This window comes from Castor canadensis, chromosome 12 (assembly GCF_047511655.1).
Source record: "Castor canadensis chromosome 12, mCasCan1.hap1v2, whole genome shotgun sequence".
In the NCBI taxonomy this organism is placed as follows: Eukaryota; Metazoa; Chordata; class Mammalia; order Rodentia; family Castoridae; genus Castor; species Castor canadensis.
The window spans coordinates 52,987,758-53,012,401 of record NC_133397.1 but is presented as its reverse complement, the minus strand read 5'-3'; the positions used below and the strand labels follow the sequence as shown (position 1 = coordinate 53,012,401).

The 24,644-nt window shown below is 37.1% G+C and overlaps 2 protein-coding genes and 1 non-coding gene across 9 annotated transcripts in view; 2 read left to right on the top strand and 1 right to left on the bottom strand.

Moving 5' to 3' along the window:
• Positions 1-455: 455 nt before the first annotated feature.
• Pex13 (peroxisomal biogenesis factor 13) lies at positions 456-19,052 on the bottom strand. Its single transcript, XM_020185094.2, has 4 exons — positions 18,894-19,052; positions 9,179-9,873; positions 3,873-3,998; positions 456-1,213 (listed from the first exon to the last, which is right to left on the bottom strand). The coding sequence occupies exons 1-4, from the start codon at positions 18,977-18,979 to the stop codon at positions 915-917; spliced, it is 1,206 nt and encodes a 401-aa protein (XP_020040683.2). The 5' UTR covers positions 18,980-19,052; the 3' UTR covers positions 456-914.
• LOC141415292 (small nucleolar RNA SNORA51) lies at positions 13,405-13,533 on the top strand. The gene has a single exon (XR_012440275.1). It is a non-coding gene; the product is annotated as a small nucleolar RNA SNORA51 (small nucleolar RNA).
• Positions 19,053-19,165: 113 nt separating the features above from the next.
• The window catches only part of Pus10 (pseudouridine synthase 10), a 76,200-nt gene continuing 70,721 nt past the window's right edge, over positions 19,166-24,644 (top strand). For 3 of the 7 annotated variants that reach the window (XM_074049801.1, XM_074049802.1, XM_074049796.1), the window contains exons 1-2: positions 19,481-19,602; positions 23,090-23,230. In XM_074049801.1, coding sequence (XP_073905902.1) covers positions 23,105-23,230 — 126 coding nt within the window. In that variant the 5' untranslated portion in view covers positions 19,481-19,602; positions 23,090-23,104. The other 4 variants (XM_074049799.1, XM_074049798.1, XM_074049800.1 and 1 more) reach the window with 4 other exon arrangements.

Below are 24,644 nucleotides of genomic sequence, written 5' to 3'. Positions count from 1 at the left end.
AAATGGTAATTGAGTATTTTACTTAAAGTCTCAGTAGTAAAAACTAAATCAAAAGAAATGTGTATTCAATGTGACACATTTTCAGTGTTTAAAGAATATACTGAATATTGAATTTTAAAAGTAATTATACTAGGTAGAAGCAGAGAATCAATGAAAAAACTAAAAATCACTACTGCTAGAACTGATTATATCATTAAATACAAAAATCAAAGAACTTGAGTCTTAGTTGGAGGAAAAGAAAGTAAATCTTTCATATAATGTTTCATGTGGGATGAAAACTAGTCATATTATAAAGAGAAAAATAGAGTTACACTGTCATTCTAGAACCATCTTCTTCAAAATGCTTCTAGTGACCTTTTCAAGACAACTAAAAAAATACAATAGAAGATCATAGTATTGATTGTTTGTGGATGAAAACATATTACTATCTAAAGCAAATCCAACACTGGACATAGTACAGATCAGAAAATTTTTATTATTCAGTTTACTTAAGGTTATAAAAAATTAGCCTTTTGGCCTGTTCTCATATATATTTGTTATCACTCAATTTCTGAGGATTTCAAGTTATTTAACCTAGAACTCTGAAACGCATTAATGATCCCTTCTATAGCAAACTGTGTACTCTATAGATCATCAAACTTACTGCTCCAACCAAGGGATTTAAGTATGATGAAAATGAAAGCAATCTCCATAATCTTAAAAGCCAGGTGAAACAAACATCCTCATGGTCCAATAAATTATAAAATGTAACCAGGTCACTAGACCAACATATTAGTGGATAACTTTAATAATTTCTAGCAGCAAAACACCCGGAATAGTCAATAACATGTTTTCATTGAACTGTAATTTTTTTAAGAAAAGATTTTAAAAAGTACTCTAAAGTATTGTTCAACTGCATGCAAACATGAAAGATGTCAAAGATCTTGTTTAGCTCCACTTTTCCCTGTGGAATCAGGTGCACGTGGAACCTTACTAGTTTCAACAAAAACAGATTCAAAGGCAGCTTCCTGTTCATCCAAAGATTCGGCAGCTGTGGCTCCTTTAATTAGTGTTGGGTTGGTAAAAGACTGTTGCTGCTTGGAAATTTTACTCAATTCTACTGTTTTTCTACCTCTTCTTTTACCAAGAATTTTGACATAATTTGCAGGTATAAGTCCTGTTGTTTGACCATCAAGACTAGCCAGAAGCCAACCACGCACTTTGGGTTGTTGTTCTGAAGAGAAAAAAAGACAGCCTTATAATTATGACAAACTTGGAGGTCCAACAGAATATTTATGGTAAAATATTAGGTAAAATCCGTTACAGTTTCATATTAAAATATATAAACAAATAGTACAGGCTTATATATTCAAAAGCTAAGTTGGTGTAACTGTTTTAGGTCCTTTTTTTTTTTTGGTGGTACTGGCAGAGGCTCTATTACTTGAGCCACACCTCTAGCCTTTTTTTTTTTTTTTTTTTTTAAAAGACACAGTCTGTGGTTGCCCAGATTGGCTTCTAATTCCTGAACTCAAGCAATCCTCCTACCTCAGCCTTCTGAGTAACTGGGACTATAGGTACATATCACTGTGCCCAGCTTTATATTCCATTCTTATAATTATATTTACTTTACACTTATGTTTATAGCAGTTGGTTCATTCATAGGGTAAGGAGAGTCAGTTCTCTAAATAACTGAAAATTAACATCAATGATGAGCCTGGTGTGATGGTACACATCTGTAATCCCAGCCCTTTGAAGACTGAGGCAGGAGAAAAGGTTTGAGGCCAACCTGGACTACATTGTGAGACTCTATCTGAAAAAAAGCGCCCAAACCAAAAACCAACAGTGACAACAAAAAAACCTCCATCAATGTTTTTCATATTTAAACTGGAAATTAAGGAATATCTCCTTCCCGCTCAACTGGGGAAGTTAAAGGTCTATGCTATTCACGCTGGCTCCAAATTTCTGGGCTCAAGTGAACCTCCTGCCACAGCCTCCCAGGCAGCCAAGGCTACAAGGGTGTGACACCTCATCCAGCTTTTAAATATATGTGTTCCTTTATGCAATCAGTTTTCTTCACATATTTTTGGTCAAAATGTAAAATTCACTCCATGAAGATGGTAAATGGTAATTATAATTCAAGATGGGCAAAAATTTAAAGAGCCCAGAGTTATTTCTAGCCACGTGACAAAAGGTTAAAGGTAATACTATAAGCTTAATGGAAGATTATTTAATATATTCAATTTTATAAGGCATTTCTCACCTATTTTATGTCTTTAAACTCTGTTTAACTGTTATAATTTTAGTTTAATATTATAAAGTAGGCAGAGGACTTTGTGTTTAATAGTCCAGATGTCTGTGACTGATCTTGCTCTAAATGATCAAACATACTTTCCTTATTTAAGCAATGGAGGAAAGCAAAGAATTAAAGTCCAAGTGCTAAGAGGACTACTAGTTGAAGAATAATGATACAAAATTTTTCTGAAATACTGTAATTATAAAAAAATCATACTTGACTTTTATATCTTTTTTTTTTTTTTTTTGGGTGGGACTGGGGTTTGAACTCAGGGCTTTGTGCTTAGAAAGGAGGTACTCTACTGCTTGAGTCACACCTCCAGAGTGACATCTGCTTTGGTTATTTTGGAGTTGGGGGTCTTATAAACTATTTGCCTGGGCTGGCCTTGAACCATGATCCTCCCACAATCTCAGTCTCCCAAGTAACTAGGATTACAGGTGCGAACCACCTGTTAACCACACCCAGTGGCTTTCTAATCCTGTATTTAGATTCCTTGAAACCAATGATAAATTCCCATCTCTAGTAATAAAATTTGAAAATAAACCATTCTTTTGAAACTCAAAACAGTAAATTACTATTTGTACTAGAAGAAAAACATAAATATGATATCTAAAAGTCTAGTTTCTATGTATGAATGCATGAAGTAGAGATCTGGCAATCTGATCTAAGGTTTTCAATTACTTACCTACTAAACTTAATGATTTGAACATTGAAAATATTTTTTCTTCCATAGAGTGACTGAGACCAGTAAGAAGCTGCAGTTTCTACTAACAAGTATTCCCATGGGAAAGTTAGCCAGTCATTAAAAGCACAGGTCTGAAGTCAGACAAACCTAAAGTCATAGTCTAGGTCTACCACATCTTAACTTTACTGGACAGTTTACTCATTCTGAGTCTGTTTCCTAATATGCAAAATAGGAACAGGAAAACAAAACATGATGTTCTGCAGTAATTCTGAATCTACACAAACACACACAATTAAAAAACGAAAATTCACAAAAATCCTGGTCATCCGTATTGAGGAAAGGTGAAGGAAAAGGTCATTTTGTTTCCGGGCATTAAGAACTATTAGTGACCCTGGTGCAAAAATAAACCTGAACCTTGTGTATATTCCCTGCTGGGGTTCTCTAATACTGCAGGACAGTAATTCTCAAAAAACTCCTAGTGGTGTTTCTGATGTAAACACTATTTAAGTAGTAAAGAAAGAAAAAGGACAGGGAGATCCTTAGATGATACTGGACAATTCCTTTGGCTTACTGGATTTGTGACATTTAATACTGACTTCAAGATTTTCTGGGGGATTAACAGAGTTTGGAATTCAAGTGTTTTGAGTTTAGAAGACGATATATAAACAAGTCTTTCCTTAACTTAGTGAAATATTATTGGAACAACTCATTGGGACATGTCTCTCTGACCTCCTCAGATTGGGAAGGTCCAAAATGACATAAAAGAAATTTTAAATTTCTCGTATTTAGTAAAATTTTATTTTAACCATTCCAAAGTTAACTAACACAGAACAAGATCCTTTGTTATGGTTTCTGATACTATATTTATAAACATTAAAAAATCAGAGATTTTCCAATTTAGTCATGATTTGTTACCTTTGAGAGCTAAGTTTAACATATCACCAGCACGGAAAGAAATTTCTTCTTCAGATACGGCAGCAAAATCATATTCCGCTCTAGCAACTACATGGTCATCCTCTCCACTTGCCCAGTTGATATTGTCTACAAGCCAAATTAAGAATTAAGATTAGGTTAGTAAAGCCTGCAAAGGAGAAATGCAGATATTTTACTGGCTATGGCTTGCATAAATTTATTTTCCAAGAGAAAAGTGCTCCAAGTAAATCCTATAATGAACACTGTGCTAAGAAAACAATATGCTCACTAAGATATCTCTTATGAACTTTTCCCTTTTCTTGAAGCTCTAAATTCTAGGTCCCTTACTTTAAGCCAAGGATTGGCAACCGTTTTTCTGCAAAGGGTAAGATAGTAAATGTTTCAGACTTTGTAGGCCAGGAGGCAAAGGAAAGGTATCATGTGGTTACTTACGTAACAGAGGGAAAAAGTCAATACATTTTTTTTTGCAGTACTGACAGACTTGAGCTCATTCTACCACTTGAGCAACACTCCTGGTCATTTTTATTTAAGTTATTTTTCAAGTTAAGAGTCTCGAGTTTATGCCTGGGCTAGCCTGGACCTTGATCCTATTAACGCTTCCCAGGTAGTTGGGATGACAGGCACACACCATAATGCCCACATTTTTATTGACTGAGATGGTGGTTTCTCCAGCTTTTTGCTCTGGCTGGCCTTGAAAATTGAGCACCCTGCATTCTGCCTCCTGGGCATCTAAGTAAGATTACAGATGTGAGCCACACTGTCTGGTCTGCTTTGGCTATCTGAGACAGTGTCTTATTGGCTGGGATGAGGACATGAACTTTTGCCCAGGCTGACCCTGAACCTCCCAATCTTTGCCTCCAGAGTAGCTAGGATTACAGGTGTGAGTCATCATGCCTGGCTTCAAATATTTTGTTATTGTTTTTTCTAATACAGTTCAGTTACTAGGAAAAATGGAGTATCTGGGGAGAGGATATTTCACTCAATTTGGGTTCAAATGCAAATGTTCATTTGTTAATGCTAATCTGTAATGAGATTTGGGATATTTCACCTTTAAAAATGTCTTTTTCACTGATAGATATTGCCAAATCCTGACAATTCATGAGCATGCAGTTTTAATTAGTCATATTCATTACTTGGGAGATCAATAGACTAGCATATAATTCTGTCAAATTCTCTTGATTTTGCCTTTTACACTTTACATTGCTGATTAATTACTTCCAAGTGAAGATTAAGTGGAAGCTCCTCAATATCAGTTAAAATAGATTTTGAAATATAGAAATTCCTTTGCATTTGCAGGGAGACCTAACAACTACACTGGCATTTTAGTTTGTTATCTTTTTTTTTCTTCCTTTTTTTTTTTGGGTGGTACTGGGGTTTGTGCAGGGCTTTTGCTTCCTAGGTAGGTGCTATACCACTTCAGGCACATTCCCAGTCTTTTGGCATTGGAATATCTATTTGTAGCAAACTTTTGTGGGAATGGAGATCTTGCTTCTTATTTTAACTTTGGACAAGAGTGGGAGGTGTGTAAAGTAGTGTGACAGTATTTGTGATTCAAACATTATTAGCTGTTACCAAGTCTGTAATATACAAGTCTGTAGCAAAAGCTGATTTCCAAAGCCTTTAAGTGTTTAATAATACTGACTAAAGATGGTTCTGTTCAGAAAAATTTTAATCTTGGCCTCAGTTTCAAAAAAAAAAAAAACCAAAACAAAACCCAAAAAAACTTGACCATTGTTAAGTTATTGAATTGCTATGAGGAAGGGAAAGTCAAGATCTTTAGTTTGTTCATTTGACAAAAATTAAATATAACTGACTGTATCACAAGAGTGAATGAAGATTACCTTTGACACTATTTGTTCAATAATACCTGACAAAATCAAGTATTTTCTGCAATGCCTTTGCTGATAGGTAAAACAATGACTAACCATAGACTTAAAAAAACTTCCTATTTTCAAGACTTGTGTATTTTGTTCAAATAAGCCTTTTTAGGCTCCAGCTATATTTTTACCACCTTCAGTCACAATACAGCTCAGCAGATTTCACTTTAGGTTGTACTGAATCAGTGTTTTTAACTTTGAAAATATTTGTGCCTGTAGTCATACTGTATAGACTATTTACAGGCTAATTCATTAGTCACTTCAAATCCATTGTCAACTCCTCAAATAAGCAACTGAACAGTATCTCTATCTGCTGGGTCATCATGAGCCAATGAAAACCATTCAAATAATTTGCTTTTTATTTTTTAAAGTGCTGGGGGTTCAACACAGGTCCTTATGCATGCTAAGTACATGTTCTAGCACTGAGCTATATCCCAAAGCCCTTCATTGGCCTTTTAAGTTCACTAGATTGTTCCAAATGCTGTCAACTCTTCAAGAAACTGTTTACTAAAAGGCTAATAGTCTTAAACAAAACTTTCTCTGGACATATTTCTTTGGCTGATTAGCTGATTAGCCTCAGCTTTTCAGCTGTCTAGCAAATGAGGCTTTCAGAAAGTTATTTTGGTTGCAAAATAAGTTTTTCATTTTTTGGTAAGAAAATTTGCTGTGTTAAGATTTCTACTTTTTAAATTTTCTCATTTTTGAGTGTGGATTTTCTGTGAATAGTGCTCAGCCTGGTAATGTTGACATAACTTATATTCATTTAACAGCAACAGTGTCACTGCTCAATAAACATAGTGCTTTATCATCTAACTCAATAATAATCCATCCATACTATACTGTGACTTAAAAGTACAACACTTTTAAGTTTACTTTATCTCTTGTGCACCATGTATATACTCATAATAAAAACAATATTGCTGAGGATATAGCTCAGTGGTAGAATGGTTGCTTAGCACACACAAGGCCCTGGGTTCAATCCTCAGCACCACCACCGACAAAAAAATTGCTGTATAACAATATATGTGGCACTCTGTATGCTGTCAAGTTATAACTGAGTTATGGAGACTGTAGTGTGCAGACCAGAAGTATGAAGCAATGAGAGCACCACAAAGTCTCTGTGCAATTTACTCAAATCTGTTGCTTTAACATGGAAGCAGTCATATCATTATGTATGTGAATAAGTATACCTGTGTTCCAATAAAACTTTAACAGATACTGAAATCTGAATTTCACAAAATTTTTACATAATTCATCTGATTTTTAATTTTTTCAAATTACTAAAAAAATATTAAAACCAATTTTAGCTTATGTGCTATACAAAAACAGGAGCAGGCCAGAGGCCATAGTCTGTGATCCACTGCTCTAAACAGCTACAGTCATAGGAATTACATTTCTTCAATTTCAATTTCCTCAAAATTCTTTTTGTATATACCCATTTCTTCATTTTTCCCATAATGACACTATCCACTTACTATTTCAACTGTCACATTTTTGTGAATGACTTTTTTTTTTTTTAAGTCAGGTGCTTGTGGCTCATGCCTGTAATCCTAATCCTAGCTACCCGAGAGGCTGAGATTGGGAGGATTGAGGTTTGAGGCCAGGTTGGGCAAATAGTTCTCAAGACCCCATCTCCAATTAACACAGCAAAATGGACTGGTGGTACAACTCAAGCGACAGAACATCTGCTTTACAAGTGGGAAGGCCTGAGCACAAACCCCAGTCACACACACACAAATTTAAAACCTCTTTCTTAAGATCCTATCGTTTTATTTATTTATTTTGATGGTAATGGAATTTGAACTCAAGGCTTTGTACTTTCTAGGCAAGGGTTCTACTCCTTTAGCTACACCCCTACACCCTTTTTTGCCTTAGTTATTTTTCAGATAGGGTCTTCTGCTTTTTGTCTAGGATTGACCTGGATGAGAATCCTACCCATGCCTCCTGCAATAGCTAGTATGGCATTACAGTTGTGCAACACCATGCCTGGCCTGTTCTGACATTTTTTTTTTTTTTTTGGTGGTACTGGGGTTTGAACTCAGGGCCTCATGCTTGCTAAGTAGATGCTGTACTGTTCCATTTCAATGTCCTAATGGAACATCAAAATCAATATAACCCCAACCTCTGTATTCTTCCCCCTTCATTTCCTGCTACTCTTTGCTACTACCATACTGGCCTCCTTGCTGTTTATATGACACACCAGAAACTCTGCCACTTAAATACCTTTACAATTCTGCTATTCCATAGGCTTTAAACACTTTTCTCTCAAATAGCTGGAGGGCTTTTCCTTTTGGGAAGCCTTTTCTGACTGTGTATATCACTGCAACCCCTCTTCTTCCCCCAGATACTCACCAATGTTCTTTCCTGTTTTATTGTTTTTTCCCATATTACTTATTAGTATCTTCAGACTTACTATATATTTTACTTGTTCACTGTCTCCTCCCACAACGGGGGAGATTTTTAAATTTTGTTTTATTCATTGTTTTATCCCTATCTTCTAGAACCATGATTGGCATGCATTAGGCACTCAGAAAATATTTGTTGAATTAATGGTTAAGACATATCCCTAACAACCCAAATTTAAGTTTAGGGTATTTTGATCCCTTCTTTCCATTTATGTACCCCATCTAACCAGTGGCTAAATCCACTGACTGTCTATGAATCCTGCTTCTTGTATACTCTGATTTGGGCTTTCATTATCTCTCATCCAATCTAATGCAGAATCGTTAGAATTGATATTCCCAAATTAATATCAAGCACCTTCTATCTGCCAAGCAGGTTATTAGATATTGGGAATATAAAGGAGAACAGACTCCAAATCCCATATGAATCTTACCATCCAATAGCAACTTATTTTTTTCCCACTGATTTTTAGCACTGGGCAATCTGAACTCTCTTCCTCTCTTTTTTTGTAGTATTGGGTTTTGAACTCTGGGCCTCACACTTGCTAGGCAGGAGCTCTACCATTTGAGCCATATTTCCAGCCCTTTTTGCTTCAGTTATTTTGGAAACAGGGTTCACTTTATGCCCAGGGTGGCCTGGACCTGGGTCCTCCTGTTTTTGCTTCCCCACACAGCTAAGAGGACAGGTGCACACCACTGCACCCAGCCATCGACTGAGAAATGGTCCTGTGAACGTTTTGCCTGGGCTGGCCTCAAACCAGGATCCTCCTGATTTCTGACTCACAAATAGTTAGGATTACAGGTGTTAGCCACCATGCTCAGCTTTGTTTTTTTTTTTTTTTTTTTGAGACAGTCTTACTGCGTAGCTCAGGCTGGCCTTAAATTTTTGATCTGCCTTAGTCTCAAAAGTACTGGAATTACAGGCGTGTAACACTACTCCTGGCTAACCTATCTATCCTTGAGGTTTCAGATTGTTATATGGTTTCTAAATCTGTTCCCTTATTCTTACCTGTTACTTCATCATTGTGGGTAGACAGAAGTTTCCAGATGAGATACGGACCACCAAGGATAACAGCAAAGAACAAGAATATTGGCCAAGATTTTGCTGAGTTAGCTCCTTGGTCCTCAGCACCAAGGCAAGCCACAGTTCCTTCACTTTCTGCCCACAGGTCTTCATTCTCAGAGCCTCTTCTTAAACCCATCATCCACTGTATCCGTCTATAAAGATATCTTATAGTCCTAACTAATGCAAAAGCTGAAAAAACCTTTGTAAAGTGTATTTTTAATCGGGAAAAGTGATTTGCTACATCCAATACAGCCCTGAAGCTGTTATAGACAGCTGAAAAGGTAGCATCCATCATCATACTAACAGAGGCAAATGCATGCACAATACTTTCAATGGACTGAAATGCACCTCTGCTGCTTTCTTCAGCTTGCTGAACAAATCTACTAGGTGGAAGATCATCTATACGGAGGCGGTTAAAGCCCAGCCCATTATATCCATAACTATAAGGGCTATAGCTTCCATAAAATGAATTTCCATAAGCACCATAGCCAGAAGAAAATGAACTGTAAGCAGGTCTGAAAGTGTTCACACTGCTGCTCCCAGTCTGCTGGGATGGCCTTGGGAGAATAGGTGGGGGCACTCTAGTAAGTGTTGGTTGTCCAGGTCTTGTCAACAAAGTAGGACCCAAGTCAGCAGATCTAAAATCAAAAAAGATTCAAAAGTTACTTTTTCTTTCTTTTCTCCTTTTATTTCATCATTTTTACATTTACTTACATGTGTATAAATTGTGCCACTCTCCCCCTCCCCCCCAAAGTTATTTAAGCACACAATAAACTCAATAAATCTTTTGTTAAATCCAGTAATTTCTGTTCTAGAGTTTCTTTTCCTTTGCTTTTTTAAAATTCAGTGCTGGGGATTGAACTCAAGAATGTTAGGCAAGTGCTCAACCAACTGAGCTATAATCCCAACCACTACTTTTCCTTTTCCTCTTGTTCTTTGGCATTACTGGGGGTTTGAACTCAGGGTTTGCTAAGCAGGCACTCTACCACCTGACCCATGCTCACAGCCAGCCATTTTAAACAGTGAAACCATCATAATAAATGTGAAAAACCCAGCACTAAAGAAACTGTGAAATGGACATCTGTTTACAGCATGCATGGTGAAATAAGCCGCCTGAGTGTTACTTTGTTCAACTTCAGTCCAGAGATGATGATTCAGATCTTTACTAGTCCTATGTATGTCCACGAATGACTGTAAAAGTACTACAAGTACTGTATTTGGGATTACAAATAAACTTTGTTGAGTAGGCCAACTTGCAAATATGGACTCCACAAATCACAAGGCTTTCTAGTAAACAGGCTTATGTAGTATATAGTATTTTGTGATTGGTTTCTTTCACTTAGCATGTATCTAAGGTTCACCCTCAAATTCAATTGTAGCACGCATCAGTTCAGGGTAACTATCCCTTTACCTAAAATATCTGAGAGTAGAAGTGCTTCAGATTTCAGATGTTTTTGCATTTTGGATTATTTGCATAATAATGAGATCTCTTGGGGGATGAGACTCAAATCTCAGTATGGAATTCATTTTTGTCTCACATACACTTTCACTTACACAGACACACAAGCTGATAGTAATTTCATAAAAAAATTTTAGTGCTATTTTATCCATCCATTCATCCATCCATACAGGGCTTTAATGTAGCACAGGCTGACCTCAAACTTGAGGTCCTCCTGCCTCAGATCCTGAGTATTGGAATTACAAGGCATGTGCCAAATTGCCTGGCTGTGTGCCTGCATTTTGACTGCAACTCATCATATGAGGTCAAAAGTGGAATTTTCTACTTGTGGCATTGTGTTAGTTCTCAAGAAATTTCAGATTTTGGAGCATTTTGTATTGGAGACATTCACTTTGTACTTCATTATTACCAAATTATATTTATCCATATCACCTTTGTAGAAACTGCCAGATTAGTTTTCAAAACAGCTGCACTGTTTTACATCCCATCAGCAGTGTATAAAGGTTCCAATTTCTTGTCAACCTTTACCATTTCTATTATGGCCATCTTAGTGGGTGAAAAGTGGTATCCTGTGATTTTGATTCACATTTCTCTGAAGACTAATAACACTGGCCTTCGTGTTATTTGTTTGTTTGCTTGGTGGTACGAGTTTGAACCTAGGGCCTTGTGCTTTTCTAGTCAGGCACTCTACCTCTTGAGCCATGTCTCCAGCATTGTTGGCCGTTTAAAATCTTACTGGGAGAAATACTTATACAGATATATCACTTTTTGACCTTTTTTGCTAAGATTATTATTGTCTTTTTATTAATTATCTTTAATATTGAGCTGGAAGAGCCAAAATATCTTTTAAAATTGTTTTTTGAATATAAATTCAATTAAAGTTCACTCCTTGCATTTGATTGTTTCTTTATTGTTTTAAACTAGAATAATTACATTTTTAAAAATGTTCCAAATGTTTTTGAAGAGTTCACCCAGTTTTTTTCTTAGAACGACCCAAATTCTGGATTTTTGTTTCCCAAAATGGTTAACATGTACCTCTATCCTCTACATTTCCAATTAAACTAAGATTGTGTCCAAAGGTTCCATAAGAACCAGATTCAATACTTTTGTTAAGAGTAATTCATAGGTGATGTTTACTTCACATTATACTACATTGGGAGAAACATAAAGGCAGACTGAGACTGCCTTTATTTGTGAGGCTGTTTGATTATTTGCTTAAGGTGATGACTCATGTTTCCACTGAAATAAAACTTTCCTTTTGTATTGTGCATAATATACGGGATGACACTTTGGTCCCACGTAAGTATCTTATTTACTAGCAACTGTTCAACTGATGTTTAACATTCATTCATGATCCTTGCCTAACTCAAATCTTATATATGTGTCCTCAAAATGGATGAGCTCAGCACATTCAGGGTAGTATGGCTATAGAATGTAATTGCAAAATGGTAATGTTCTAATCCAGACTAAACTAACTTAGCCTTGCATGATAATATTATAAATAAGCTACTAGAAATCTTGTTTTATTTATATTTTTTACTGAATCAAAAATTAAAAAAAGGGATCAATGTTTTTTGGAGATAGGGTATTGCTTCTTGCCCAGGCTGCTCTGAACCTCAATCCTCCTGTTTGAGACTTCCCACCAATGCTGGAATGACAGGCACATGCCACCATACCCAGCATTTTCATGTTGAGATGGAGTCTTGCAAACTTTTTTGCCTGGGCTGACTTGGAACCATGATCCTCCTGATCTCTAGTATAGCTTGGGATGACAGGCACTAACCATTTTGCCCAGATATTGGTTGAGGCAGGGTCTCATAAATTTTTGTGCTGGCTGGCTTTGAACAGAGATTCTCCCAGTCTCAGTCTTCCAAGTAGCTAGGATTATAGATGTGAGCCACTGGCGCCTGGCTTCGGAACAAAACTTTTAAAAAGCCAGTTGACTGCCAAATAGTATAGCACATTCAGGTTTTGATAAAGCAGTTCTGCTCCAAAGTAAAAGCAATTATAGAGAAATTATAAAGAAAACCACTAACCTAGATTTAATACAAGATAAACATATGTATGGAACAGAAATTAAATAAAAATGTAAAATGTGAGGAGTCTGAAGCTACAGGTCTTCTCAATTCTGGGTTGTGAATCAAGCAGTGAGTCAGGACTCAGGCTATTAGGAAATAAAGAAAAACAAAAGCACTCCACTCAAATGGAACTAGTTCATAATGTGAGGCCATGAGCCAGGACATACCACCTTGACTCCTAAAAAGAGGTTATAAAATTTGCTGCCTTGCTACTGAGGGTTTAAGATTTTCACAAAGTTCAGCTCTAAGAAAGGGGATGGACTCTGATATGCCTTAAACCCAGGAAATGAAATAAGTTAACTTCTACAGACTCAGTGACAATCTGTGATATCCTTAGTCTAACCCACCTGATTTTCACTTGGGGTTTGGTGCTGGGGGAACAGGTAATGGCAACAGGAAACCTACTAGACAGAAAGAAGGAAATATGAAAGAACGAAAGGAGAGAAAACAGAACTCTAAAATTCCTACTCAAAATGAGTTTATAAAAATGACACAAAAGCTAGGGGCATAACTTGAGCTTAACAAGTGCTGGGGTAGAGCACTTGTCAGCAAGGATAAGACCCTGAGTTTGATCTCTAGCATGGGGGAGGAGGCATGCAAACATGAAGTACAAACATCAAGAAACAAGGCCAGGCCTCCTGGTGCTTACCACAGACTGTTCTTACAGTGACTGCATAAAAAGAGGAAGCAAAGTAAACCTACTCCATATACACCTTAGCCTAGACCCTGTGCCTGGTCTTATTGTGAATGGGGAGAAATGGGGTGGGAGTGGGAGGGGAAAGCAACAAAGCCAACAAAAATCAGTAAGAATAAAAGTTAATTCAAGGAAAAACTATTTTAGTTAATAGCTCAGCAAAGATTGTAGATATATTTGAAATGATCAAGAGATAAAGCAGTATCATCTGTGAAAAATCAAATGAAATAAAAACCTATAAATATGAAAAAAATCAAATGAATAAAAAAATTCTACAAGACATGATGCCCATAGCCACAAGGGCTAACTTGCAACTTTGAGACAAGAAAATCAATTGCTATACATAAGGAGCAGAATAGAAATTTAGGGATTTCACTTTAAGTAATGACAATTTAGGTAATCAGACTAACCCTCCAACTGAAAACAAATAGAAAAGCTACGGGAAAAAAAAATTAAAAAAAACACCTGCTTAAATTATTAGAAAACAAGGCACCAAGGAATTTTGGAGTTAAGATCAAGAAGGAAACAAATTCATAGAGCCCAACATTTTGAAATGTTTCCCTAGGGACTGAGGCCAATTCAGGAGATGGCTGACAGAATAAGAAACTACAGAACTTAACAGATTCCCTGGACAAAGGTGACAAACTAGAGTTCAGAGCCTAGAGAGAAGGGCTATAGTAAACTCTCATCCTTCAGACTGTGAGCTTAAAGGGCTACATGCAGGGAATAAGGGTGAAAACGGTAACTAGCCCTGGTAAGAAAACCAGTTTCAAGTAAACTCAATCCTTGATTGGATTAAGGTGATCCTAGATTGCTAGCAGTCTGAGGGTCTGGCCAAAGTAAATCTCTGGAGGAAGATATAGCCCAAGGCCTCAGGTCACCTTAAATTACTATATACAATGTCTAGCTCTCATTTAAAAATAATTGGGTTGATATGATGACAAAGATTACATGTTCTTAAAAAAAAAAGAGCAGTATCAGAAAACACAAAGAGCTCCATAGGAGATCCAGAAAAGGGGTTATTAGACAGATTTTAAACTATGCTTAATGTATTTAAAAAATGACTGGAATTTTTTTCAGCACAGAATAAAAACTATATAGCAAAACCAAATGGAAATTCTAAAATTAAAAAAACAAAACCCTCTTCCCTCAAACTATGAACTCAACGATTGCTTTAATAGGATACAAGGTTTATAAAGAAATATAAGGAGTTGGGGTCCTGGCTCAAATGGTAGAGCTCCTGCCTAGCAAGCCAGAGGCCCTGAGTACAAACCCCAGTATCACCACAAAAAAAGAAATGCAGGGCATATATAATTTCAGGTAAAGGAGTAAAGAGACAATAGGAAGAAGCAATATTTGAAGAGATAATGGCTGAAATGTTTCTGAAATTAACAAAAGGCAACAAAGTCAGATTAAAGTATTCTTATGAATCCTACCCCAAGAAAATACAGAGAAAATCACATTGAGGCCCAACAAAGTGTAACTGTTGAAAACCAAAAACCAAAGAGAAAATCTTAAAAGCAGCCAGACCTAGTGTGTGTGTTTGTGTGTGAATTCTTTTTAAATGCAAGAAAATAAGAAAGCTAACTGACACTGTCAGAAAACTGACAATAAAAGAAGGAAGCCAGGAGAAATTTAAGTCCCTTGATGACAACATTAAGACAGCAGATCTTTAGACTTCTTGCTAACTAAACAATAAATATCTTTATAGTTCAAAGTGCAGTAAGATAATGTTACTTGTAGTAGAAACTATTCCTGATAATCCTGATACAATATTTAATAGGAGTAGAGATGGGAAAGACCAGAACTCAAACAATACATAAAGATTTTACTGGTTAGGATTTTTCTGAATAAAGAAAAACACAAGTCTTTAAACACTATGGCTATTGAGGAAGGAAGAAAAACAGTATGTTTTTTAATACAAACACAGCCTAATAAAACTACAGAGGAACAAAGTACCAGATAAAATCGTAAAGGCTACTAAGGAGAATACTATCTACCTATAAAGGCAGAAAAATCACAAATTTTTCAATAGAAGTTTCTCAAATTATAAAGCTTTGATACAAAACCAGAGTAGTGTAGTACAGAGAAGGAAAATTTCAATTTTACCTAGGAACACAAACACACAGATCTCAAAATAATCTAATAGAATATGGGATTGAATTCTAAAACATCACAACTAAGCAGAATTCATTCACAAATGCAGGGTAATTCAACATTAGAAAGTTAATGCAATAACTTCCATATTAAAGGTAAAACATAATCTTAACAGATGTAGAAAAATCATTCATAGAATTTAGTAATAATAATAATCTGAGTAAGGTAGAGAGAAGTTGGACAGAATATCTACCAAAACCAAAAAGCAAAGTTCATACTCAGAGTGAGACTTTAGAAGCTTCTAATGAAAATCAATACCAACATAAGGATGCTGACTAACTCTATTGGCTTATTTGTAAGCAACAGAATTGTCTACATAGAACTCAAAAGAATTTCAATCAAACCATTAGAATGTTATGCTACACACAGTATTTATAGTTAAAAAACAAAATAGTATTCACACATGCAAGTTAATAACCAACTAGGAAATGTAAAAAGGAGAAAAAGAGCCTACTTACAACAGCAGCAACATATATATACACATATCTATCTATCTATCTATCTATATATATGAGAAAGCTTAATGAAGATAATTATAAAACATTCATTAAGGCAAAAAACAAAATTTCTTGCCAATTGTGGCTTATGCAATATTCATGGATGGACAGATTTGATTATCATAGTTCCAATAAAAATCCTAGGAAGTGTAACAACAGCAGTTTTAAAGAACAGCAATGGGTGGAGACTCTTGACATAATATACATAAAAACTTAATAGCTGGTTATGGTGCACTAGCTTTTATTCCCAGCTACTTAAAAAGGCTGAGGCAGGAGGATCCCTTGACTCAGGAGTTTGGGGCCAGTCTGGGCAACATAGGGAGATGGAGACCCTTCTTTTTTTTAAATGAGTAAAGAGAATTTACTGAGATAGAAGAGTAGCAAAGAGGACAGTTCCCAGAGCTGGGGGGGTGGGGGGGTGTCCCAAGAGAGGATGCCCAGGAGACCCTATGTAAAGAAAAAAATATTGTAGTCCCTGCCTAGCACACAGAGGCCCTGAGTTCAATCCCCAGTACCATCAAAAATAAATGGTAAAAAAGAAAAAATATTATAAAGCTCTGTAATTGAGACAGTGTGATTCTGTTAACAAACAGGTTAACAGAATAAGTCACAAAGCCCTCAAAACAGAACCACACTCAGTACCATCAAAAATAAGTAAACGAGAAAAAAGAAAAAACATTATAAAGTTCTGTAATTGAGACAGTGTGATTCTAACAAAAGGACAAAAAGGTTAACAGAGTAAGTCACAAAGTCCCCCAAAACAGAACCACAAATTTAAGAAAACAGGATGTGAGATAGATGGCATTATAAACTAGGGGTGGACTCAACTAGTCTATAAACAGTGCTGGGACGGTTATCCACATGGAAAGAAGATTGTCTATATTGATTTTTGTACATCAAACTCAATTTCAGGTGCATTAAAGATCTGAAGGTGGGCCAGGCACCAGTGGCTCCCACCTGTAATCCTAGCTACTCAGGGGGCAGAGATCAGGAGGATCGAAGTTTGAAGCCAGCCTGGGCAAATAGTTTGGGAGACCCTATCTTAAAAAATACCCATCACAAACAGGGCTGTTAGAATGGCTCAAATGGTAGAGCACCTGCCTAGCAAATGTAATGGTCCTGAGTTCAAACCCCAGTCCTCCTCATCACCCCCCCAAAAAAGATCTGAATGTGAAAACCAGAACATTTAAAAGAAAATACAGAGAAAAAAATTTTCTTTTTCCTGATCTAGGTGTAAGTCTTTTCTTTATCCAAGACCAAAAGCACAAACAATAAACTGTTGGAAGTTTTGGTTATAATAAAATTTTAAAAACTGAACATAAGTGTAAAGAAGACAAATCACAGATCGAAAAATATTAGCAAAACACAGAAACAATAAAGCACTCCGACGAATTGCTAAGGAAAAGACAAAGTAAATGGCATTGTAGGAAGCAGAAAACCACATATATATATATATATATATAATAATACATAAGAATACACGTTGTTTAGCATGTTTTAAATCTTCAGGTATAAAATATACATAACAAACCTAAGTAATAAAGACTTTTTGTGGATACACCAAACAAGGGGAGTAGTTACCACAGGAAAAAGGTTTAACTACTTTTCTAATTTTTTAAAAAATCTGATGCCATTCTGGCAAATATTACTACTTCTTAAAGGTGAAAAGGTGAATACATAGGGAATTCTACCAGTGTCTATGTGTTTTAAAAAATATTTCAAATGAAAATAGTGAAAAAAGTCAATTTTACATAACCAGAACTTTAACAAATGCAAAAATAAAACCTCTCTTCCAACAATCTAAATGGAAAAAAAAAACAAAACAAAACAGAATCACGCATTAAAATGGTGACCGGAGCCCTGGCTTAACAGGGTAATTAAAACTTATTAGTTGTTGTATATCTATCATTATTAAGTAGTTACGGTGATAACGCATTTTAGCGTTTAAATAAAAGATTTCAGAACACAGCAGAAACACGTTCCACTGTATGGGGGGCGGGGAGGAGGTTTATGAGTCAGGAAAATCTACAAATAGTACATTAGAAATCACACCTCCAGACTTAAGATGTCCATCTACCTAAAAGAAAACACACGAGTTGGTGAAACTCTTCTACTTCTGTACGTTTTAACCTTTTTTCAAGTTGCAGATCCATTTGTTACCAATTAAAAATAAAGCAAACCAACACAACTATCGCCTTTGGAAAAGCACACTACTGTGCACACCAAGGCCATCCTCTTAGCGTTGCTTCGTCAACCTCCAACCGACACAGTAGTGTTGGGCTGGAAAAGACGCCAAAGGTGCGGGCTTGGGTTCCCGTTGCGTAAAAGCGACATGCTGGGCTGTCGCCAACTTCGTGGGAGGGAACGAACAGCTATCAATAACAAGTTTTGCTCCACATTGATGTCCGGCTGGCGGACGCCGCTCGCCAAAGCTACAGATCGGGTGCCAAGGTCCTACAAGGGCTACGGGGGCCGCCGATACTGGGGTGGGGAGGCAGGAAGCCGCCCCTTTTCTTTCTAACACCCGCATTCAGGAGCGCCGGGGAACAAGTCGCTGGTAGACTGGAAATCGATGTCAGACCCGGAAACTAGCTCTGTACACGCTGGGGTCCCAAACTGCCCTCACTCCGATCTAGAATTGGGGGTGCTGACTGAAAAGCGGAGGGGGGGATGGGAACAGGAGACGTCTTCCCGCAATAACGGCCTTAACCGCCTACTGTAAAGTGCCGGTTTCGGCCCACTCATCTCGCAGCCTTAAGAATCTCACACTCACTGGAAAGTAGGGCCGGGTTCCGGCCCGGCCCCCGGAATTCGACGGGTTTCCCAGGGTTTTGGGGGAGGCGGCGGCTGGGAAGCCATCTCTCCGCCTCCTCTCAGCTCCGGCTTCTAGCCGGCACGGTCCAGGCCCTTGGTACACAAGCCCCTCACGTGCCAGGCACAACAAGCAGAACATCGAGCTCTCAACCCCCGCCTACGCCTCCAAGTCCGGATTGGGCTGGAGGTGCAGTGTCGCCTGGGACTAGAGGGCGAGAGGACGCCAATAATTCGGGGGAGGAGGAGGGCCTGAGTGAGTGCTCTCTTTAGTTACTCCAAGAAAGAGTTTCCATTGGAAACTTCAGAGTTAATTCTCATCGATATTTCTGGTTGCGGCTAGTATGGCCTAGACACCAAACCCCACCGGGGCTTGTCTAGAAGGAGACCACTCCGGCGCGAAGTAATGCCCCACCCCACCAACTCTTGCATTCGCACGGGAGGGGGCGTGTGAGATTGCAAACCAGCGGTTTTACAGATTTCCCTGCAAATAAGCAAAAGTAAGTTGGCTCGTTCCTCTCTAAAGAGGCCTGGTACTTTTGTTCTAAGGCTTTTGTTTCCTTGGGGAATGGAATTGCCAAGCGCGATTAGGTGCGTTGTCTTTATTCTTCCCCGTTCCGGGTGAGGGTCGTAAGGGGTTAAATCTTAAAGCTTCAGCATCTTGGGAGAAGGTAAGGCGGGGAGGTCTGGGGTGGGGGTTGCTCACTAAGTGCGGGAGAGATGTACCTGGAGGAAGTCGTTTTGGGAGTCGGTTTTTCTCTTGCAGGAGCCGCCTTGTTACCCATGAGGAGTAAGTGGGAAGTTTCTTGGATCTGAGCAAAAATGGTAAGGTCTTGCTTGATCAAATCAGAGACTCGAGGTTAGACTTTGGGATGAACTTTCCTGGAGCCCAGGGTAGATTCTATAGCTGAGTATATCAGTAGCCCATTGATGTTGTAAGCACCTCCTTGCCTGGAAGTCCACGTTCCACGTTCCCATCCCTCAAAGCCACGGGACGAATGACACCCGTGTCATTCGAGATCTCACATGCGAGATTCTGGTCATTTTGGTGTTTTTTATTCTCATGTTCTGCACCTTCTCTCCTTCCTGATGAATGTTTTTTGTAATTATCCAAGAGGTCCTTCCTTTCCATTAATTCAGACTGGCCTAGAAGTGGCCGGCATGTGGAGAGGGATTCAAACCCCGTCGAGATCCTGACACTCGGGAGGCACTTCTGTTGCCATTTTTCCAAAGTTCTTTCTGTTAAAAGCAACAACGACAACAAAACACGTAAACAAAAAGCAAAAGTCTTACCAAAGGCAACTAACAGTGGAAAACTTAGTGTGAGATGCATTTCTAGGATTTGCTCTCAAACAAGGTCTAACAGGGGACAACTGTTTTCTTTGTAGGAAATCATGTCATTTCTATTAAATCAAGATGAAACGACCAAATTGAAAGCATCTTTCCTCCTTTTAATGTAAACGTGCTCAAGCAGTCAGTAGGTTATCATTAGGTGAAAGTGGTGTTGAGAGTGCTATAAATACATAGCTCAATTATTAACACTTAAGATGTGGTTTTGTTTTGTTTTAGACTTCTTCAGGTTAAGGACAGGAAGTTTTGCAATTCTTAACAGGTTTGGGAACTTCTCAGAGCCAGGAGATTGAAATGTAATTTCTTGGCGTGCTATCTTTATTCTAGGTAACCTATTGGAGAAATAATATTCAGTCTTGAAATCAAAGGAAAGGGAGCATTAATTTGAAGGTAGCTATCTAAGTCCTTGGGAAAAGCTTCACTACAGAGTATCCTTATAGAGTAGTTATGGTGGCTTTTTTTTTTTTAATCGGAGAAGGATGTATTTGTTTTTCCTTTTGAGTTAAAGGTTAATTCTGCATTAAGTTGAATCCTTGACCTTAGCTAATGGAAAGGAGTAGAAAAAACAACCTGATGGGTGAGACAGAAATTATTTCTGTGCAAGGGAATGCACTTAAATGCTTATTTTCAGCTTCTCACAGAATCCCAGTCTCGTCTCAGAATTAAACAGACAGATTCAGATAATTTAAATAATAACTTGACCAGACAGAGATTCATTTGGGTGTTCGCCCCATAATCTAAGTACTTTGGTGAAAATACTCTGGAGCCCAGATTTATTTAGGCAATCCTGGTGTTTCCCAATCTTGGTGTCTGAAAGTTGCACTATTGTGTCCAGACAAGCTTGACTCACTTTTCTTCCTCTCCTTGGTAATTCATGTATTCACCTGAATTAGAACATTGCCAAAGGCCATCTGTCAGTTTTTATTTTTTCCTCTATAGTTGTGTCTGCTGAGCTGATTTTTATGGTAAAGAGTTCTGTATATCTGTCTTCCTCATTATTTTGTGTCAAGGATCTCCTTGATTAGTGGCCACATACATTCAGAAACATGGAAATAAATAGTGAGTTTTAAAGGGATGGAAAACAGACTAAATATAAGACTCACTTCTTTATAGTAAGCTGTTGTTAAGAGCTTCATTCTCTCATTAATTTTAAGCAAGTATATTTGAATTATGAAATTGCACAAATTGAGAAGTGCTACTCTTTTATCTTTATGACCCAGTTATACCACTCCACAACTTTGCCATGCAATATTGTTTATAAAATATTGCTAGCTAGTTATTTTAAAGTAAATATGGACTGATTGACTAATCATATCTTTTTTTGCCAAATATGCAGTGATCGGGTAATTTGAATTTTTAGTACCCTTCTTTCCTGGCAACTGGAAATTTGTATCAGATTCCCCTTTTCTCTATCTAGTATTTTTTTCTATGTGAGTGTATTCAAATTTCAAAAATTGGCAACATTTTAGGCAAATATTTACTCTAAAATATTTTGCACTTTTTTTTGCTGGAAGTTTTACTTTTGGATGCAATTTTTTTCTCATTTAACTAATAGTTGTAAATTGAATTATATCAACAGATTAAGTTGATTTTTTTAGGGACCTTACTGATCTGTTTGGTTTCATATGTGATTGCAAAGCTGTCATTAAGGCTAACCAAGAATTATATAATGTAACTGGTCTAAATTTTTTCCAGCAAACTCATTTTTAATTTTTAATAGGAAGAGTTTAATGAATTAGCTACTGTCTTCTTAATTCTGAATGGTGTAAAATTAAAAGTATGAGTTCACACTTGTTTTCCTTAGTATTTTCAGATGCAACCACTATTTTTATTACTTTTATTACTGTGGTTTGATCTCAGGGTCTTGAGCTTGCTAGGCAGTCAGTCACTCTACCACTTGAGTCACTCTGTAGTCCTTACTTTGGTTATTTTTGAGATAGGGATTTGTGTTTATACCCGGACTGTCCTGGATAAAGATTCTCCTGTTTATGCTTCCCTGGTAGTGTGCAGCCACTATGCCCAGTTTTTGTTGATTGAAATGGAGTCTGTCACACTTTTTGCCTGGGCTGGCCTCAAACTTTGACCTGGGATCTGTGGGATCTGAGTAGCTTGGATTACAGGTGTGAGCCACCACACCCAGCTACTTTTGTTTTCTTTTGATTTGACTTGGTTATATTGATGCACTTTATCATAATCCAGAATACTAAAATCCTTGACAATTAGATGCCTTTACTTAATCCATCTTTTTTTTTTTTTTGAGATAGGATCTCACAGGGCTGGGTGGCATGGCTTAAGTGGTAGAGCACTGGCCTAGCAAGAACAAGGCCCTGAGTTCAAAGTGTAGTACTGTTGAGAGAGAGAGAGATTGAGAGAGAAAGAGAGAGAGAGAAAAGGGTATGTGTGGAGATCTCACTTTCTGGAAACATCATATCCTAAAATGATGTTTCTGCCTTAGGCTCCCCAGTAAGTGCAGCTATAGGTTAGTGCCATTGCACTTGCTACTTAACCCATCTCCTAAACTTCCTTCAAGTTCTTATGTTAGACTGTGCATATAATGAAAAGGGCATTATTGAAGAGTACTAAGTAGTATTTTACAAATAAAAGCTAGTTTGCTTTGTTTTAAGACTAGTCAAGTGCAGTACTGAGAAAAGGGGAAAGTATAGAACAAGGAATTCAATCTGTAACTGGTTGTGAACAATCAATGGAGGTAGCTGAGTATCTTCGGACCAGCCTAAAAGCTAGTTTTTATTACTGAGGGTGATAACGTATCTGTGATAGAAAAACACAATTTTTCTTTTTTCTTTCTAGTTGTAATCATTTAGTATGTTTCCGCTGACTGAGGAAAACAAACCTGTGGCTCAGCTGTTGCTCAATTCTGGCACCTGTCCAAGATGTATCTTCAGACTCTGTGGTGTGGATGTTCATGTACCTTACAAACTTCCATACAAGGTATTTTAAGTTTTTAAATTAACAAATGTTTTCTGTATTTTAAAATGAATATCTGTACCTTTGAGGGCAAGCAACCATAACTTGTCACTAAATATAAAAAACTATAATAAAATAATCATTGTTATGGTTATTTTGGAATTGTTATTATCTTAGAAATTAGTCTCAGGAATGTAAGTTGCTTTTTAAGAGTTTACACCTGTATCTAACATTTAGTGTAGGGAGGGATGTTTTTGGAGGAATTTCCTGGTACATCTGAACAGAGTATCACAAACCACTGCTTCTCATCAGTTATTAACAAGGTACAACAGGAAGGGAGTTCTTCTGTTAAGTAGAAGCATTTGAGTTTGTTTTTTTCTTGCTCTGTATTACCATTTGTGTTTATTTATTTACTTATTATTGTGGTGCTGGGGATTGAACCCAGACCCTCACACATGTTGGGCAGTCTTCTATCACTGAGCCATTAGCCTACCGTTTGTTTTTATACCTATGCACAGTCACGTGTCTCTTAATGAAGGGGATATGTTCTGGGAAATGAGTCTTTAGACGATTTTGTGGTTATGTGAACACTAGACAGTATACTTAAAATAAGATGGTTACCATGTCCTAGGCAGTGTAGTCATAAGGGACCACCATTTGTAAATGTAGTCCATTGTTGACTGAAACATGCAGTGCATGACTGTATATGGAACTCTAGAAGTAAATGCTTATCATCGTTATTGCTGCTATTAGTAATAGCAAAAGTAATATTCAGAAATCTTTGACATTTATGGCAATGTACAGAGAGCTTCGTCATCTAATAAAATAGTTTCCCATAGTCAAGTATGGATTATGCCTGTAATCTCAGCTCCTTGGGAGGCAGAGGGTAGGAGGATTGTAGTTCAAGCCAGCCCAGGCAAAAAGTTGGCAAGACCCTATCTCAAAGAAGAAGTGTGGCTTCGTGTCACACATCTGAATGCCCAGCTATTCTGGAGGCAGAGATAGGATCCATTGGAGGCCAGCCCCAGGCAAAAGTGAGACCCTACATGAAAAATAAACTGAAACAAAAAGGTCTGAGGATGAGGCTCCAGTGGTAGAGTGAAAGTCTGATCTCAAGCCCCAGTAACCACCAAAAATATATGTGTAAATATAACATTTGTGAAAAATGTTTGATTCTTGTAGTGACATTTCTTTTTAATATCTGATAGTAATTATATACATATGTATTTATATTATATAAATATATATATTATATATTATATAAATATATAATTATATATTATATATATTTACATAAATATATAATTATATATTATATAAATATATAATTATATATTATATATATTTACATAAATATATATATTTATATATTATATAAATATATATAAACACATACACTCAATTTTATTTTTAAAATTGCCTGGGAATCAGCAATAAC

Excerpts from the sequence above, each read along its gene's own strand:
- Pex13 (XM_020185094.2), bottom strand. The coding sequence starts at position 18,979 with ATGGCTTCCCAGCCGCCGCCTCCCCCAAAACCCTGGGAAACCCGTCGA. Across the intron at positions 3,999-9,178 it reads CCACAATGATGAAGTAACAG|ACAATATCAACTGGGCAAGT; the intron begins GTAAGAATAAGG and ends TTTGGCTTGTAG. Across the intron at positions 1,214-3,872 it reads GTTAAACTTAGCTCTCAAAG|AACAACAACCCAAAGTGCGT; the intron begins GTAACAAATCAT and ends TTTTCTCTTCAG.